At 43.5% G+C, this 18,581-nt stretch overlaps 1 protein-coding gene across 1 annotated transcript; it reads right to left on the bottom strand.

Annotated features, from left to right (window-relative positions):
• Window positions 1–2,174: 2,174 nt before the first annotated feature.
• On the bottom strand, window positions 2,175–14,545 carry LOC119661598. The gene is made up of 5 exons (XM_038071000.1): window positions 14,410–14,545; window positions 14,059–14,178; window positions 4,315–4,450; window positions 2,647–4,259; window positions 2,175–2,531 (listed from the first exon to the last, which is right to left on the bottom strand). Exons 1-5 carry the CDS (start codon window positions 14,463–14,465, stop codon window positions 2,264–2,266), a joined length of 2,193 nt encoding a protein of 730 aa, XP_037926928.1. The 5' UTR covers window positions 14,466–14,545; the 3' UTR covers window positions 2,175–2,263.
• Window positions 14,546–18,581: the final 4,036 nt, after the last annotated feature.

Raw genomic sequence — 18,581 nt, 5'->3', positions numbered from 1 at the left:
GCACAATACTTGCTAGTGCCACCCCTTCCGTGCATCGTATTTTCAGCTAAACCAGTGATAGCGTCGATCATTGATCTGGCCGCACAGAAGCCGAATTGTCGGTCTGATAAGCCTCCCAGACTTTCTACATGTCTGGCCTCGACTTAACGGTCAGCTTAAGGGCTTTGTTTGGTATGCCGTCGATGCCGGGCGCTATGTTGTCTCCCAGCCTACCGCAAATCTCCAGTACTTCTTCCTTAGTTACCGGGGCAATTACAACCACATCTAAAGATGTCTGTAGACTGTAACCCCTTGTGTTCTCCTGAAAAAACAAACCCCGAACGATTTTCAGTAGGAGATCTGGACATATAATTTGTAGAGCTGCCTAACGTCTGAATCTCCCCATCACAATCATGTTGGCGCTTCCCCATGGGTCTATATCCGCCTCTGCGCATAGTTGCTTCAAGCAGTCCCTCTTGCTTCGTTCTATAGCCAGCTTCAGGTTTCCTCAGGCTTCCTTATAAGCTCGCTGTTTCACCTTCTGGTCAATCCTACCCATTGCTCTCTTAGCTGCTCGTCTGGTCCGATGGCACGCTGACTGAAGATGTGACAATTCACTATTTCACCAGCAGTTGGGTCTTCTATTGGTGAAAGTATATATATAAGTATCTGCTTTAATGGGTAGAGCATCGAAGCGCCGATCAATTTGTATATCTAGGAGGTACGGCTTCTGCTGATGGTGGCACCGAACTGAATGTTGCCGACGCATTATCAACGTTAAATCCGCCTTCGCTGCTTTGCTTAAAATCCGGAAATGCAGTCATCTCAACACAAAGATTCTGTGTTCTGCGCTAATGTTCTTTCTATGTTGTTATATGGAAAGTGGCCACCATTGTCAGTCGAAAGCTTCAACCCTTCGTCAACATCTGTCTGCATCGTATCATCGGAGTACGAAAATATTTCAAACGAAAAATTTGGTCGGCAAACAGACCTGTTACCAGCACGCAATATGAACGGAGCGTGGGAATTCCATTGCTAGCTATCCCATGCATTAGATCCCACTCTCCTGGGATGGCAGACGGATGGGTCTCCCCAACAGCTTTTGGCGCAAAGTAGTACGGGAGGAGTGCAGGCACCTTGAGTAATCCCGCGGGAAGTTTTAAGCGCATTTCAGGTTACCGCGGACGATGGTACGTAAGTGGGAGGAGGAGGGGGAAATGGGGAAAAGATGAAAAAGAAGATGAAGCGGACCTTTCCTGAGATGTACCAATTCCGTAGGCAAGGACGCCAACCACCTCGCCGCAAAACCGGGATGTCTAGACCTCCTTACTAAGGCAGATCTTGACTGCGTACCAGTGGTTGCGCCGTTGATGGCGATGATAAGATGAAAGAAGATCTAATAGATTTTGGGGTTTTGCAGCCAAACTTTTACCTGACCATGAGAGCTTACGTCTCATGTAGTAATCTGGATATATTTATGCTGCTATCCTTCGATGTTCGTCTGCAGATATAGAAAGAACAGAATCTATTATAATTCTTATAAGGATCTACTATCTCAACAGAAGATATTAAGTTATTAAGTTATCCTTATACATAGATGAAACTGAGATGAACCTGAAAAATGCTTCTTGTGATTTAAACCGATGGTTTAAAAACTGAACAGGGTTTTGAAGCAGGTATCCATCTTTCGGATAAAACCAAGATGTGGGCTTCAGGCTGGAATGTATGTAACCCGACATCGGCATCGTAATTTACAGGAATGTAAAAATCGCTTGAAATCTTCAGCTAAACTACATACATACAGTGGAATTATCCTGGATACCTGGTCATATGACGTAGAGGAAAGTAGAATTTCGGATGCCTTTGTTGAAAAGGGTTCAATTTTTTCCATGCCGGGACTGGAGTCAGCATTTGTAGTGTCAGAAGCATTAGCTACCGCTGCTATCAAGAACTGTTTCCCATAAGGACAAAGCTTGCTCGCAGTGAAAATGCATAGGAGAGATGCGAACCCGATTTTCATCAGGGCTTTATTTATGAAAACTGAATCAACCAATTTCGAAGTTTAATTTCTCTGCTTAGAACTTTTAATGAAAGTTTGAAATATCTTCATAAGCATTACATCTGAGAAACATCTGCATAAGTAAAATTTAGTTTTTTGTTGCATATTTACGGATACATATTTTTATTTTACAAAAATGTGATAATGATAATAATTGAATTCTTGGACTTTGAAATTTTCTAGGCTGATTTATGACCTAGGTGGAACAGTAAGGTTTTGGTGCTGTTAAGCTTGACTGTTGGGAACCAAATATCCATTTTCAGTTAATTTTTCAGCTATAATAACTTTGTCGACTTCCCCTGGAAAGTTTGAAACACTTCCTTCAGATAACCTCTTTGGTAGTGGCGGTGGTGAGTGCTTTGGGAGTCGTTCGAAATACATGCTATCCTTCCGCATCGTTGCAACAGGTTCGTAGGGTATTGTTTCATAGTTTGGAGGATCACAGCTTCGAGAACTTGCTACAGTTTCTGTGGAAAGTTTTCGCTTGATGTCCCTATCAGTGGAGAAGAAAGATTAGATTAGATCCCAAGTAAGGTTAAGTTGCTGTGATGCTCTTAAAGCGAGGTTTTCTTAAATCACCGATATCATAACATTTGGGAAGAAATTACCTTTTACTCGGAGTTTTCTCCATCTCCCCACTGAGTGCCCCTTTACATTTATCCTTTGGGAGAACAATAATATTCTTTGCATTCTTATTTAGAACCATGATTCGTTCACAACCTTTCAATAAAGTGGGGTTGCATTGAATAAGCCAGAACATCACAACAGCACCAAGGAACATAGTAAGGAGGGCACCCGCTACAAAAATTGCAACAATTGTCATTTGTGATTGTTGCAGTATCCATTCTTGATCGTTGCATTCATAATCCACAAAGTATGAGCGACAGTTCAAGGGAGAAGTATCAGAGTTATTATCCTTAACCATACAAAAAGTGTAAAGCTCCCCCAGTTCCAGCCCGTTTATTATAAAATCCTGCGTATCGAGATTTGCACAACCTAAGCAGTAGTTTCTGTAGTTATTCTGGACCTCCTTCAGATTCCTGGATGTATCGTAGAACCATAGAATTGAGGAATTCCCCTCAATTGCGTCAATGGTAATCTGTACGGAACCACGCGAAACCTTTACTATGTTAAAATTCACATCCATTTTCTTGACCCGCAAAATTCTTTTCGCCTCTGGATTGTCGGATATGCAGATATCATCATCTCCAATTACATCGGTCTCGCAAGTGAACTCAACCAAAGAAGGATCCTTTGAATCGCAGGAGTTGTTTGGGGTAGTGGTTTCAATGGAACCTTCAGTTGTTCTGGTTGAGCTTTGTGTAGTTTCAGTTGTCTCGGTGGTTTCCGAAGTCACAGTGGTTTTCTCAGTTGTTTCCTCTGTAGTTTCCGTTGTTGTTTTTTCAGTGGTGGTGGTTGTTGATGGAGGCTCAGGTAAAATGCTAACAGATAAATTTTTTCCAGCCAATTCAGGTGGCGAATCACAAATAAAAGGACCTTCGAAGTATCGTTTATTCTGTTCAATGAGTTTAGCTAATTGTGAAAGTTTGTAGGTACAATCCCAAGGATTTCCTCCTAACTTTATTTCAAGTAACTTATAGAGCGGAATAACTGGCTCGAATACTTCGGCAGAAACTTGTGTCAAATTATTATTCCGCAAATCTAAATACATAAATCCATTCTTAAGGGAGTTGAATGTACCAATGGGCAAGGAATTTATTTGGCTGCCACACAAGAACAGATTTTTCGACGGTGTAATATTTTCGAAAGTATCCACAGTAATTGTATCTCCGAAGTTATTATAGCACAAGTTCAAGGAGTTAAGTTTTGTTAAAGGGAGGATCCCGAATAAATCGTTTGGAGATTTCCTTGCAGGAATTCTTCTCACTTGTAGCGATGTAATGATCTCCGTTATGCCTGCGAGATACTCTGGTGAGAAATCCTCTACACTACTGTCCAATTTCAAGTCACTCAACAAAGTTAAATCTGCAAGCACTCCCTTTGGAAAATAATGAATGTTGGCATTGGAAATTTCAAGGGAAGTGAGGTTTTTAAAACAAGAACTATCAAAAGCCCCTGGCTCAATTATTTCCAAATTTGTATCTTTTAGAGTCAGGCTCGCGATGAGGTAATCTCCTGTGAGCCATTTTTTCATTAAAGTCGCATTGGGAAACTCAGTTCCATAAATGGTTAACTTGTTGTTGGTATAGCATAGCAACTCCTGGAAGAGAAAATTTAGATGAACTCCAGTTAGAAATCAAAAGAAAATTACTTACAGAATCAGATTGATTTTTCAGAAAGGTAGCTACATCATTGACGTGTCCTCCGATGCAAGTAATATCACAGTAATCACGATTGCAAATAACATCATCACTCATAAAGCTATCCTTTTTTTCAGTGCTGACAGCCGTTCTATAAAAAATGAAACACCAGTTCGGAACACGTCAGGTTCATTTATCTATCCATTTTTTTGTTATATTTCATCAATATTAAATCGGATAATCGATAAGTCGGATGGATATATATGCATGCAGGGCAGTCCACCTTCCGGCCAATGGAATTTTTTTTAGAAGCAGCTTCCTTCCTCCCTCCCTTATTATAACGAGAGAGCTCAGATGTGATCTAGAGGCAAACTTGAATCCAAGCTAGTCAAACACTAAGCGAAGGTATGACTACCGTACCGAGGGCTGAGTTGTCACCAGTGTGCTAACAAATAGCACTGATTGAGGGAACAAGTGGTTCCCGAAATATCGGTATTTGCAAAAATGAAGATATCAACACCAGCTAATAAGAAAAAACAAGTTATTATTATTTCAAATAGTTTCGAAGGTTTAGAGAAAGGGAATGCAAAAGAATGGTGATCAAAGCGCAGTATAAATCTCGGAGCGAAACGTGGATGGAGCATAAAACCTGCTGAACCAACACCAACTGCTCTACTACCAAACCCTATCTCCACCTCCACGTGGCGATCGCTGGGAGCTCTTTCTTAACAAAAATCTACAGGCGGAGAAAGAACAAATTGTACCAACTGGTCCTGCAGGTTGGGGGTTGGGTAGGGCTGACAACCCTATACGGAAAACAACTTGTTACGAAGCCACAACAGAAGCCTCGGACTGGACGGATAATACAACGACGAACCTAGCAACGATAAAGGAATAACGATTTGCGCATTTTCTCATTGAACGTGCGCTCCCTATATAGAGCTGCCAAGCAGTTAGCCAATACCCTGCTCCAACATAGGGCCGATGTAAAACCATTGCAGGAAATGCGTTGGACAGGGACCGGGTTCTTGGAGAAGAGCCACTACACCATATATTATATTGGCCATCTACTAAATGAAACCTTCTGTTATCGGCTTTGAAAACATAAGCGAAAGGCTATGCACCCTGCGCTTGCGAGGCAAGTTTAGAAATATAAGCCTCATTAACGTTCACGCCCCTAAAGAGGAGACTGCAGAGTCGGAGAAGGATACCTTCTACGAGGCAGTTGAACGAACCCTAGAAGCCTGCCCCAGATATCATATCAAAATCATACTTGGGGATTTTAACAGCCAAGTAGGGAAGGACCCCGTAATCAGAAGATACGTTGGTTCCCATAGCTTACATCAAAATACAAATGATAACGGACTCCGGATTATTCAATTAGCAGTGTCACACGGAATGGTTGTTGGAAGTACCTGATTTGCGCGGAAAGCGGTCCACAAGCATACGTGAGCCTCTCCAGACGGGACCATTTTCAAATAAATTTACCATGTGCTGAATGAACGCCCCAACCTTTGGGCCAGAACATATAGGGGGGCCAATATAGACTCGGATCACCATCACGTTGCAATAACCGCAGCTAACAAATGTCCTGGAGATGAAGCAGCAACAAATAATCTTCACAACCACCTGAAGAACGTTATCATAAATATGGCCACAAAGATACTTGGCCCCACCCGCAAAAAGAGTCGGATTGGCTGGTTTGACGATGAATGTAAGCTAGCAATGGAAAGGAAGAACCCTTCATACCGAGTAATGCTCCGTTCTCAAAGGACGCGGGCACGCACGGAGGCTTAGAAGGAACTCCGGCGAGCGGAGAAGCGACTTCACAGACGGAAAAAGGAATCCTGGGAGAACCAACAGGTCTGTGAACTCGAAAAGTACAGAGAGCAGCCGCACTAGGCGCGGAAGTTTTATCTACAATCCTCTCTGGCAATCAGGTGATAGTGAATACTGGAACCATTCCCAACACATTCCTCCGTAACACCAATAAAAAGAAATCGATTCTGCAATAACTGCAGTTAACAGATCAAATAATATTCTTTGCATTGCATGATTTTCACAACCACCTGAAGAGCGTTATCATTGATACGGCCAAAAACATACTTGGTCGCAGCCGCAAGAAAATTCGGAACGGCTGGTTTGACCATGAATGTAAGCAAGCAACGAAACGAAAGAATACCGAGTATTGTTGCATTCTCAAAGAACGCGGACATGCGCAGAGACCTACCAAGAACTCCGCCGAACGGAGAAGCGACTTCACAGACGAAAGAAGGAAGCCCGGGAGAACCAACAGTTCTGTGAACTAGGAAACTACAGGGAGGAACCGCACCAGGCGCGAAAGTTTTACCAATAAGCCAGTAGGATGCAGCGATATACACCTCGATGCTCATCCTGTTGAGATAAAGAGGGAAATCTGATTTCCGACAGAATGGGCATATTGGAGCGATGGGTTGAGAACTATGTTGAACTGCCCAACAACCAAAATATCGGCGAGTTGGAGGTTTCGACAACTGAAGACGACGGACAAATGCTGCCACCATCAAGCATAGAAGAAATATTCCATGCAATCCACCGACATAAAAACCATAAGTCGATGAAATTACAGTCGAATTGGTTAAATATGGAGGCGACCAACTACACCGAATGTTTCATCAACTGAGGCTCAAGGTGCGGAAGAGCGAATCAATGCAGCAATTATAGAGGTATCATGTTGCTGAGTACCATCTGTAAGATATTCTCCTCTATCTTACTAGGCCGGATAGCTCCATATGCCCAGAACATCATTGGCCCATACCACTCCACTTCACTCCAGGCAAATCAGCAACAGATCAGATTTTCTCTCTGCGGCAAGTGATGGGAAACTATTGGAATATGGACATCAGTTGCACCATGTTTTCATCGCCTACAACAGCATAGCCAGGGTAAAACTATACACGGCCATGAGAGAATTCGGTATCGCGACGAAATTAATAAGACTGACTAGACTGACCCTGACCAATGTACGAGGCCAGATAAAAGCAGCAGGATCACTCTCAAGACCATTCGACATCAGCAACCGTCTAAGACAAAGGGATGCCCTATCATGCGTCCTCTCACGCATCCGCGCACGGTTGTTGGCAGCCAACAGAGCCTATTTCAGCTTACAAAAACTGTTCCGCTCGAAACGTCTCACCATAGGGTAAAGCCTCTTACTGTACAAGACTATGATCTTGTCAGTCCTTATGTATTCCTCGGAAATCTGGGTTCTTCGCAAAACAAATTGCGAACTCTTGGCCACATAACAAGGAAATCTATGAGCGATACCACGACCGTCTGGTTGTGGATAAAATTCGACTCCAGCTTGTGGTGGGCGGTCACTCAATCAGTATCGATGAGGATGATCCAGCCCAGAAAGTCTATAAGGTCATCTATGGTAGAATGAGAAGGCGAGGCAGACCTTGCCTGTGATGGAGCGCTGGGATGTCGAATTGGTGGACCTCGGCGCAAAGCCAGATATCTTGGAGTTCCTTATTTAACCGGGCCTAAACCGGATACCGGTTGTTGTGCCGTTGATGGCGACAATGAATTTGTCGATCGACAATTCCCTAAAGACAAAGGCGGATTTGTATTTAGACCCAGTCGTTTTGCCGGCACTGGGGATAGCCTCCTTAGATTCATCTGCCAAGGGTAGCTGGAGGTAATAAATAGGTGTGCCGTAAAACAAGAAAGCCGCTTCCAACATCAGCGACAACGAATCCGCCCGGGAGACAGAAATCAACGGCCGAAAAAGGCGAAGCCATTAAGTGTGTAAAAGAATGGGACAGCGATGAAGACGTTCATTGTTAGTGTTCGAGGTGTGAAGTTGAAGTCAGCGGTTTTAGTACTTGGAAAGTGAACTAGAAACTTACTTTATTTCGGAAAATATAGGCCCTTTCAGTCCCTTAATTTAATGATTTATATCGACTAAGAATGAGAGCTACTTATTATTGTGGGTATTCTCAAACAAAAGTTATTTAGCACTTTACTTCCGAAAAGCGATATCTTACATACTCTGAGCTAGCGTCGGAATTCCATGGGATTGGTTTGAGGTAGGTGCGTGCTCTACCGGAGTCACTTCACACATTCGACGTGGATCCACACTATTCGGAAAATTTTCCCGTTTTGGAGGTCACTCTAGTTCAAGATGCATAGTGTGGATTTATTTTAAAAAAAATTGACATAAGTGATAGTGCGGATAGTTTAAGTTATTTAATGAAATACAGTTTATATAATGCTCAATAGCCAAATTGCCAGTTTACATTTAAAAAAAAATCAGACAAAATTGACAGTGTTGTAACAGGATAATGAACTTTGAGTTCAGACCATTTTGAAACTTAGGAGTTTGAGGTGTTCGTTTCAGTCCCAAGGTTCAATATCAACAGGAGGTGAAAAAGAAGGAATCCATCAATGGATGGTGTTCGATGAGAATTATAATATAACGATGTATACAAGATCTGTGGCAAAGTAAACGAGTCCTTTTCAAAAATAACACAATTTATTTCTTTCACATCGATACAACATTTCGCACTATCAATTAGCGTGTCGAATGAATTCTGTATTCTGTCGGAATGTCCTTCAGAATCGGGGTCGGCGTCTTTGGTATAGTCTCAATACCAGTATAGCACTTTGCTTTCAATGCCAAATGTAGTTGCCTGAAGAGGTAGAAGCCACAAGGTATCAAATCAGGAGAGTATGGTGAGTGGTTAACGGTAAAAAAAAATAGCGATAACGATGAGCCGGCGTACTATCGGGAAAATGACGCCAGCAACCACTTGACCAGAGCTATAAACAGAAGCACGGCCTCGGGCGGCGCCATCTCTCCGGTGCTCTGGTAAATAGTGATGGACGAAATCTTATAAATTTTGGACAGCAGCGGGGTAAAAGTAGTGGCGTATGCCGACGACTTGGTGATATTAGTGTCAGGAATGTTTCCGTTCATTATGAGCGCCATCATGGGAGGAGCATTGCGAAAAGTGCGCCTGTGGGCCGCAAGATGCGGACTCGACATAAACTCAACCAAAACGGAACTGATGAAATTCACCACCAAGACAAGGATACCTGAATTCCACCTACCACGGATGAATGAACAAAGATTGGTTCTTTCTTCCAATAGAAAGTGTCTAGGTGTAATCCTGGATCCAAATCTAAATTGGAGATTGAACATAGAACTGAGGGTTAAGAAGGCCTTGTAGCCTTCTATGCCTGTAAGAGAACCTTTGCAGAGCAATGGGGTCTCCGGCCGAGGATGATTCTCTGGATGTACACCGCAGTGCCGAGTCCAATCCTAATGTGCGGCTCTATTGTATGGTGGCAAGCTTCGAGCAAAAAAAACAACACGCGTTTGCAGGCGCTACTGGGGGCCTGCATCTCCTCCCCCGAGACCTCCACATTAAATACCTTGTTGCGTGCGGTGCCGTCAGACTACATGAGTTCGGATGCTGGGTAGCGAAGTCCTATGGCCACAGTAACACCCTAGACGGAGTACCTCAAGAAATCTGAACATTTCCCACGGACTGTGCCATACGCAAGCTGAACTTCACGAGAAACCTTGTTGTGGACTTTCCAATCAGGGCAAAGTGGAAGACCGGCGGTGTGTTGCAAGGTTATGACACAGTATTCTCCACCAATGGATCAAAGATGGTCTTCGGAGTCGGCGAGGGAGTTTTCTCGAATACACACAGTGTATCCGAATCGCATGATCTCCCAAGGTCTCGCCAATGTATTCTAAGTGGAAGTATGGGCGATACTGGAAGTCTGTTGAAGGGTGGAGCATGATCCAATCCCCAAGCCTAACATAGCCATTGTGACCGGCAGCTAAGCGGCCACTAAGGCCTTGTACTCAGCGACGACATATTCCAGGCTGGTGAGACAGTACCAAAATGTGGTGTCCCGAACATAGGAACATAGAGGGAAATGAACGGGTTGACAGACTGGCCAGGCAGGGCTCTGTTCTGGCAGCCCTTCGGCGTATACAGTCGCTGTCTCTTTGGTGGCTTTGAAGGGCGGAATCTACTCACACTACTTAGCAGCTGCGAGTCTTAGATGGCGAAGACTTAACACTTGTACCAAGTCAAGGAAGCTTATAACATAGCCCGAACACGAGAAGTCCTGCGCCAATGCATTCAAGATTACAGTGTTCTACATGGGGCACTGACCCATAGGGGACCATGCCGCCAGGCTCGGCATAACATACAATTTGTATTGCCGAAGCTGCGGAGAAAGGGGGGAAACCCTCATGCACTTCCTCTGCGAATGCCCACCTCTAGCTAGAGTCAGGCTAAGGACACTGGGTAAACCATTCTTTGGAGACTTGAGGGAGATTTGTAGCTGCAGGGTGGGAGAGCTGCTTTCCGTCGTGAATGCTACAGGCTGGCTCTGAAGATCTGAACCGTCGGGACTCTGTCTCTCTGCTCTCATAACAGCAGTCATGGTCTTAGGAGTTTATAGCATCAAAACGGCGCACTATAATGCTAATTGGGCTCCTCGGAGCGGGCATGGATACCTACCTACCTTGACCTTGTATAAAGTGAACTCTGACGTTCGTTATTTCTTATTAAATTCCCAACAGAAGAAAAGCAACTTTTTGTTTATTTTTGATATGAAGAAATCAATGTTTACAATGACACTATGTGATTATCCAGAGCTCTGAGCGAGGGATTTCTAATTCTTTTATGTACACTTTGCTTTCGTATTTATTTTTTGCATTATTATTATTATTTTGATTTATTTTTAATTAATAATATAATAAATAATATTTTTAAAATTTTTAATATTGGTTGAAACATAAGAAAGTGAGGGGTCCAAATGTCTGCCTCAAAAGTGTAACCATTAGATCCAAAAAAAAACTTAAAAAAAAATCTCAAGGATGCATCTATACGAAATCTAGGCTTCAAAATACAGCCCATTCCGATAACTGTTAATAATAATAATATTACCATATTTTGTAAATTTACCAGAAACCCCCCTTAATTTCATTCTAAAAGTACAAAAAGTTACCTAATTTTATTTTTTTACATATGGGTCGTATGAGGATGGTTCACCTGGAGGTTTACCTGGCTTAGGCGGAAGTACCAACCATGCCGCTGGAACCATCCCCTCGGACATGCATGCTTCGAACAACTCAGCAAACATGTCCGGTCTGGATTTCACGGCAAGCTTAAGGGCCTTATTCGGTACTCCGTTCAGTCCCGGCGCTTTATTGTTTCCTATTCTACCGCAGATATCCAGCAGCTCGTCTCTCTCCTCTTGCTGGGGGAATAACCCCTGGATGATTTTCAACAAGAGGGCGGGGCACGTGATCTGCGGAGACGAACGGCCTCTAAATCGTCCCATCACGATTCCATAAGCTCTCCCCCACGGATTTACGTCCGCTTCTGAGCAGAGCTCCCTAAAGCATTTCCTCTTGCTTCGCTGGATGGCGAGCTTGAGGGCTTTTCGTGCTGCCTTAGAGACGCGCTCTTTTTGCCTCTGATCGACTCTACCTACCGCCCTCTGAGCCGCTCTTCTGGCTCGGTGGCAGGCTGATCGAAAACCAGCCAGTTCGCCATTTCACCAGTAGGTCTCCTACTGGGGAATGACGCGTCACATGCTTTCGCGATGCATTGGGCCACGTGGACGGCTCTTTCCATAGAGGCGCCTACTTTAGCAGGTTGATCTAACTACACCTCTATGAAGGTCTATTCATCCAAATTTTTTGCATACCAGCCTGAAATCTTTCTCGGTTTCGGATATGATGGGTGTTTGCCCTGTGGCTGGATACATGTCTCAAAGAAGATCGCCTGGTGATCGCTGTGGGTGTAGCGTTCGTTGACGCACCACGCGCCTGCGCAGGGCTGACAAAGGTCAGGTCTACAACCGAACCTGACCCACTTTTTTGAAAGGTGTTCACAGCACCTTCGTTAGCCAAAACTATGTCCATCTGCGCAAAAGCTTCTAATAAACTGCGCCCCCTGGCATTTGATTCTCTGCTACCCCACTCACGAGCCCAAGCGTTGAAATCACCAGCAATCACCTTTGGACTTCATTCCCTTGCGTCGAGAACAAGGTTATCAAGCATTTCCTCGAATTCAAGCAGTGTCAGACTTGGTGGGGCGTAGCAGCTGTATACATATACACCACTTATTTTTGCCCTCACAAAGCCACTGACTGCCTGACTTGCAGTAGATTGTATGGCCTGTCGACTGAAAGCCCATACCGGCGCTCCACCAGTCGAATCTGTGACCCATACGCCACCGTGACGGTTTCTGTACGGTTCATTTCAGATTCGAACGTGGTCTGCTCAAGTAAATCCTGAGCGACCCTGCAATGATTGAAGTTTATTTGAATATACCTCCTTTTCTTATTGCAGTGAGCGTCTTCCTAAATTCAGGACATTTACTATTTCCGGCAATATGCCGGTTATCCTGTCCCTCTTTCACCTCGCACAATAGGCATTTGGGGTCCCTATTGCACTCCCTGGCAATATGGCCCTTCTCCCCACACCTTCTGCATCGATCGGATCCATCAATGCTGTTGGTGCATACCTTCGCGAAGTGCCCAAACATGAGGCATTTGAAACACATCTTCAGTGAAGTCTGTTCTGTTAAACGGCAGACAACCCATCCAATCCAACCCCTTCTGCCCGCCAACAACTTCTGCGCTGCCTCCGCTGGTACTCGTATTGTGGCCGTTTGAGTATCATCATAGGCTTTTCGTAAACTCACAATAGACTCCTCGGCAAGTTCTTCCAACTTGAATTGCTCCTTCAGAGCAATACAAATTTCTGCTTTCGATGCTACTTCATCTAGATCCTTACATTGTATGTAGATCTCATGTTTTTGGGCACGCACTGCGGCATTCTCCCCAAGTGAGTTTTTCACCTGAGTGCAAAACTAATCAGTTTTGCCCACGCTGGATCTTTTCAGCTCGAACATGAGATCCCTTTCTGGGTTCTTCGGATTCGGTTCACATTTCCGCTCACATTTTTTAGGTCGGGATTAGCTTACCTTTCTGGGTATCTCCGCGTAGGACAGATTGCCCTTACTGGAGGTAACAATCGTATCTGTACGGGTTTACACTTTGTCAGTTGAGACCTAACTTCCCTTATGGCAGCTTATGTGATCGATCACTGATGAAATTATCAAAATCCACAAACCTCTCGCCTTTGTCGTGCGGATCACCAAGACCGTGTTTCCCAATCATATGTCCGAGGAAGGTATTATCGAATCCAATTTGGAATTCAGATCATCTGTCACGACCTCGGCACAAAATCGGGATGCCAGGAGTTCCTTACTAAAGCTAGCCTAGACCAGATACCGATTGTTGTACCGTTGATAATGATGATGTTTAACGTGGATGGGCGTCCGAAACGAGTTAAATCTGCTGTCACTGTAAGGCCACTTTTAAAGTCTTTGTACCTCGTAGGCCCGAGGTTTCGACAGAGCGGTTTCCCCAATGCTTTTGCAACATTTTCAATGCATCAGCACACGAAATTTCCGCCCTCCGAGTTTCAATATGCTCAAGTTTCGAAAGACTATATTCAGAGAAACATCTGATTTCAACAAATATATATGTATATGTCTTCTAAATTATAGAATACTGAAAAAGCTAAATTTACTGGCATAAGATCAGTTGCACAAAGTATCTTTGGGTACGTAAAAGTTGGGGGTCAAAAAGGGATTTAGGGACACAAAAAGTTACATCACAATCACAACACAATACTACACAAGAAAATAATTTAAGTCAAATAATTAACTACACCTTGCCGTGGTTTGAACATTTTTTCCCTCCGGAATATTAGCCAGGATGAACCAAGATATAAATCCTGCGAGAGCAATCAGTCCTAAAATCCTAGATACGATGCGTCCTGGATTCTTGCATCTGTAAGATGAATGGTGAATTTCAAAAATGTTGCCGTTTTTTACAATATACCCTTAAACGTAATTAGAAATCTAGCACAGTTTTAGGCATATTATAGAGTCAAATTCCTTTCAGGAAAATATATTAGAACACGATATTATTTTTTCCGATTTTATTCCGGTTACACACTTTTCTTGAATGAAATTATGGCATATCTGGTCGACCAATAATAATTACTTTTAATATTCGCACCTGATAGATTTTTGATGTTTAGCCTTTTCTAGCTGAAAGGACTTCGACTGCACCATCTTCTTGATTCAAATTGCTGCTGATTTGTTATTTCAATTATGGCTTTCAATCACACTTTTTGCAATTAATTAAAGCAAAACACCTCAAAGCAGCAATTGTAAGTAATAAACTGACTGATTATTACAATTATCAGTGCAATTACCTGATTTGTGGCACAGTTCGTGGGGGAAGTTTATGTATAGACTCATAGATTGATATCTAGATGAAAGTATCGCTTGGTGCTACCTATCCACCTGCCACTCATATCGGTAGATCTGAAATCTGCTCTTGGACATGAAGACATACTATAATCTCGTGATCAGTGTAAGAAGTTATTGGGCTTTGTGAAGGAAACCTCGAATATGCCCACGCTATGTATTTTACGAGAGATTAAGCAATTATAGAGCTCTAAAGGAGTACACAAATCATTGGAGATCCAGTGTTATTGCAAATAAGGGAGGTTGAGTGTGCAGATTGGGAACGATAGTTCTCACGGGGAAAGTCCTTTTCAAAGAGAAGGGCTTTTCATTGTACAGTTTGGAAAGCAAGGCAGTCAGACTTGCGGAGGGGAGACCAAATCACAGAGCAATATTCAAGGACGTCTCTAACGACATAGTTGAAAAGTGTTATAATTAAAATGTAGTCGGAAAACGAACGCAATAGAAAACCAGATATTTTGGAAGCACGATTTACGACTTCGTCAAAGTGAGAATTTTGAAAAACCCTTGTCGTCGATCCAGCTCATGAAAGGAGCTCAGAAATTGCGAAGATTGTTCACCAAAAAAGTAGAGCAAGTACGTTAAGGTGAATAAGACTGGGAGGTTATTAATGCAAAAAATAAGCGGCCTTATATTGTAGAATTGTAGATAATTCAGGAAGCTGTTACCCTTTTATATTGAATTAATCATCAATTAATAGCTGACGTATCTACCAGGGTTTTAGAACAAGAGGAGAGGAACGAGATAATGCGGTAGTCCTCAGTTTTTGAAAATACAAAGTAAAACTCCTTGAGATTTTTTTGGGATGGAGACTTGTTGTTTATTATTAACTAGGAAAAGGCTAGGAATCCCATAGAGACCAGTTCCGATATTGCTACCAAGTTTACCAATGAGGAATTCAACAATGAAAACAAATGGTTTGGAGGCGATTCAGTAAGGAAGATCCTCTAGGGAACCGGTGGTGATACCCAAAGCTAAGCTGTATTCAAAACCTCAAGCGAAATTTTGACAAATGTAACTAGAGTTGAATGGCAAGGGTTAAGACGTGGCTGTAAACGGTTAACTCTGGGTTCCAGATGACCCCCAGTTTAAAATAGCCTTGTCTCGGTTAAAAGGGGGTCTGTTGAGATCGACTTACTTTCCCTGGTAAAACAATTCCATGGTGGGCAATTATGATAACATTCAAATGGAAACCAACCTAGTACTCCTGATCCCGCTCTAGTCGGCGCCACCTACTAAGGGTAAAGCCACTCACCTCTTTCTGGGCAGAAAACAGCCTCCGAGCAAACTATTTTCTGGCGAAACCACCTTCAGGCAAATCGCCTACTGGCAAATTTCCGTCGTGCAAACCGTATTCGGGCAAACCACAACCTCCGCATGGTGCCTAGGTGGAGAGGAAAGGACCCTCCCCATAACGCATCTGGTTACAATACCGAGTTGCGTAGTAGGAAACCCTTCCTAGCTGTAAGGACTGCGTCCTCACAAGTCATTAAGCTTTGCTTTAATTCGGTAGGCTCAGACAGTACTACTCCGCCATCAATGATGTGTGGGAGTGTGCGCCATTAACGCTGAAGGTCTTTGAGATGACATCATTCGAAAAGTTCATTCTGTGGCTTCCAGCAGAGGAGTGTAATGGTGCTGAGCAACACCATTACATTCCACAGCAGCAACTATCCTCACTATCAGAGTTCCTGACCCGGATATTAAGAAAATTTAGGAACAAACGGGCTGCCGGCAGGTTTGGGACCGTCTCGTTACAAGTATCGGCTCATAAAGCCATTGAAGGGATGTGAAATCTGAAATCCGAAGTATAGATGAGGACCGTTGAAGGCCGCCATGTGCACAGACTTTACCCGAAAGATTGACCTTTGTCATGCAAAGGAGTGTTACTGGAGCGAGTGACATTGGCATTTAACTCGTTCCATAAATACAAGCTTCCGACCTGGATTTAATTATTCCTGTTTTAGTAATAGAGGGAATAGATGACCTGGGTCTACATATTCGGAATGTATATCACGCTTGAATTTCGATTAACTGGCGTGATGTGAAGGTAGTGTTTATTCCTAAACCAGGAAAACCTTCCTATACGAACGCAAGAAGTTCCCGACCTATCAGTTTAACCCCCTTTCTACTAAAAAAAGAACAAGATAGAAAGACACATACATCCATAGGTGGCCACTTTGCTGTAGACATCATGCCTGCCGGAATTGGAATTCCACGGAAACAACACTCCATGAGCTCACGCCAAGGCGATGTCCGAAAAGAATACGACATCGAAAGCCCCTTCAGTTATGGCCCATTTGCGACGATTTGTGGCGCGAGGAGACAGCATGAAATGGACCTGCTGTTAATCAGTTGTGTAATTAGTGGAGAAAAATCGACATGACATGATGTCTTAGGGGCTACCCAGAGGGAGGATTTGCTGTGGTTGCTGGTAATGTCCACCTTGCTATGACTCCTGACGGAGGGAGAGGTCTTCGCACAAGCATTTGACGCAAGTTTGAAATTGCGTTGATCGACAGTTGGTGCCTCCGTAACGAACTCAACGTGAACGCCTGGAAGACTGAACTAGTTATGTTCACTAGGAACGATTGGTGGGCAGCCACACGTTGCCCATCTTACCAGGGGCAAAGATCCACCTGGAACAAAGAGTAAAATATTTAGGAATACACCCGACTCCAAGCAAACGTGGAAGCACCGTATCTAGGAACAATATCAGGAATCCTGCGAATTCTTTTGGTACTAAAGAACAGCGATAGGTAAGACCTGGGGGTTTTCACCCCAACGATTTCACTGCGTATATATACCCATAATATGATAAAGCCTATTTCCGTGAATGCATGCATTGTCTGATCACCGAAACTGAAAGACTCGGTTGCCTAAGTATTAGCAAAAAGTGTTTGCGATAAAAACGGCAGAGTCGCAACAACTTAATCCGTTCCAACACTCAGACAGTGCCACCAGTTGCTGCTGAAACTTGGTTAACTGAACGAAACACTTCTAAATTGGGTGCCTGCAATGATGACTGCGAATTTCTTATTGATAAGGACAAACGCGAGCCAAACAAAGTGGCAGATTTTTTCAATGAAGCACCAGCGCAGTCAGAAGAATTATCATGAGCGCCTGAGTGGCAGAAAAGGTAGTTGGTTGGTGGTGGTGGAAAACTAGCTACTGAATAAATAATTACGAATACGAATGATTGTCACGAAAAGATTTATGCGGAGTTTTGTCAATAAGCGGTTCTAAATTCATCTAAATGTTACCGGATGAAAGCTAAAATGTGTGAATGCTGACAGAGTAGAGGTACCGCATCAGTTCGAATCCCCCCCCCCCATCCAAGCTCTTTCGTGTTACGGAATGCACTTCTAAAATCATTGCGTTCGGCAACATCTTCCGCTTCCCTCACCGGCGCAATAAAAAATCTCATTTGTTAGGGCGCACATAACGTTCAATTTCCCGAAAGTTCGCACGGTATCGTCGTTTGAGCACGTCACGCCCCACATTGTTTGCAGCATTCAATAGAGACTTCAATTCCTTCCGTTAGCCAGATCTTATGACGTCCCTTTGAGACGTGCCAAATGATCTACGCAGCACCCGTGAAAAGAGCATTTTTATCGCATGCTCACCACACCATTATCAGAAAAGTGTTTGAATGATGAGAAACGCCAAATTATTGAAGCTGTGGCAAAGAACGGTTTCAGCTGGAAGACAAAAGAAGGAATAATGATGACATTTTTTACATAGGCAGGATCATCATCCATTCCCAAATCAGCTACTAGGTCAAAAATCTCCTAAAGAAACGCGACATCGAAGTGATATTTACCAGCGGACCACATCACCTGAAGACACGATTAGGAAGCATCCAGGACCCCAAGGATGACAGCTAGAAAAGCGGAATCGATCAGATAACCTGCACTG

This window comes from Hermetia illucens, chromosome 1 (assembly GCF_905115235.1).
Source record: "Hermetia illucens chromosome 1, iHerIll2.2.curated.20191125, whole genome shotgun sequence".
Lineage (NCBI taxonomy): Eukaryota > Metazoa > Arthropoda > Insecta > Diptera > Stratiomyidae > Hermetia > Hermetia illucens.
Note: the sequence above shows the minus strand (reverse complement) of the source record. Positions and strands in the feature narration are given on the sequence as shown.

Bases quoted from the DNA above. Each gene is read 5' to 3' on its own strand.
- LOC119661598 (XM_038071000.1), bottom strand. From the start codon at position 14,465: ATGGTGCAGTCGAAGTCCTTTCAGCTAGAAAAGGCTAAACATCAAAAA. The intron at 4,451-14,058 runs GTGTAGTTAATT...CATTTTTTATAG, and splicing joins AATGTTCAAACCACGGCAAG to AACGGCTGTCAGCACTGAAA. The intron at 4,260-4,314 runs GTAAGTAATTTT...TTTCTCTTCCAG, and splicing joins TGAAAAATCAATCTGATTCT to GAGTTGCTATGCTATACCAA.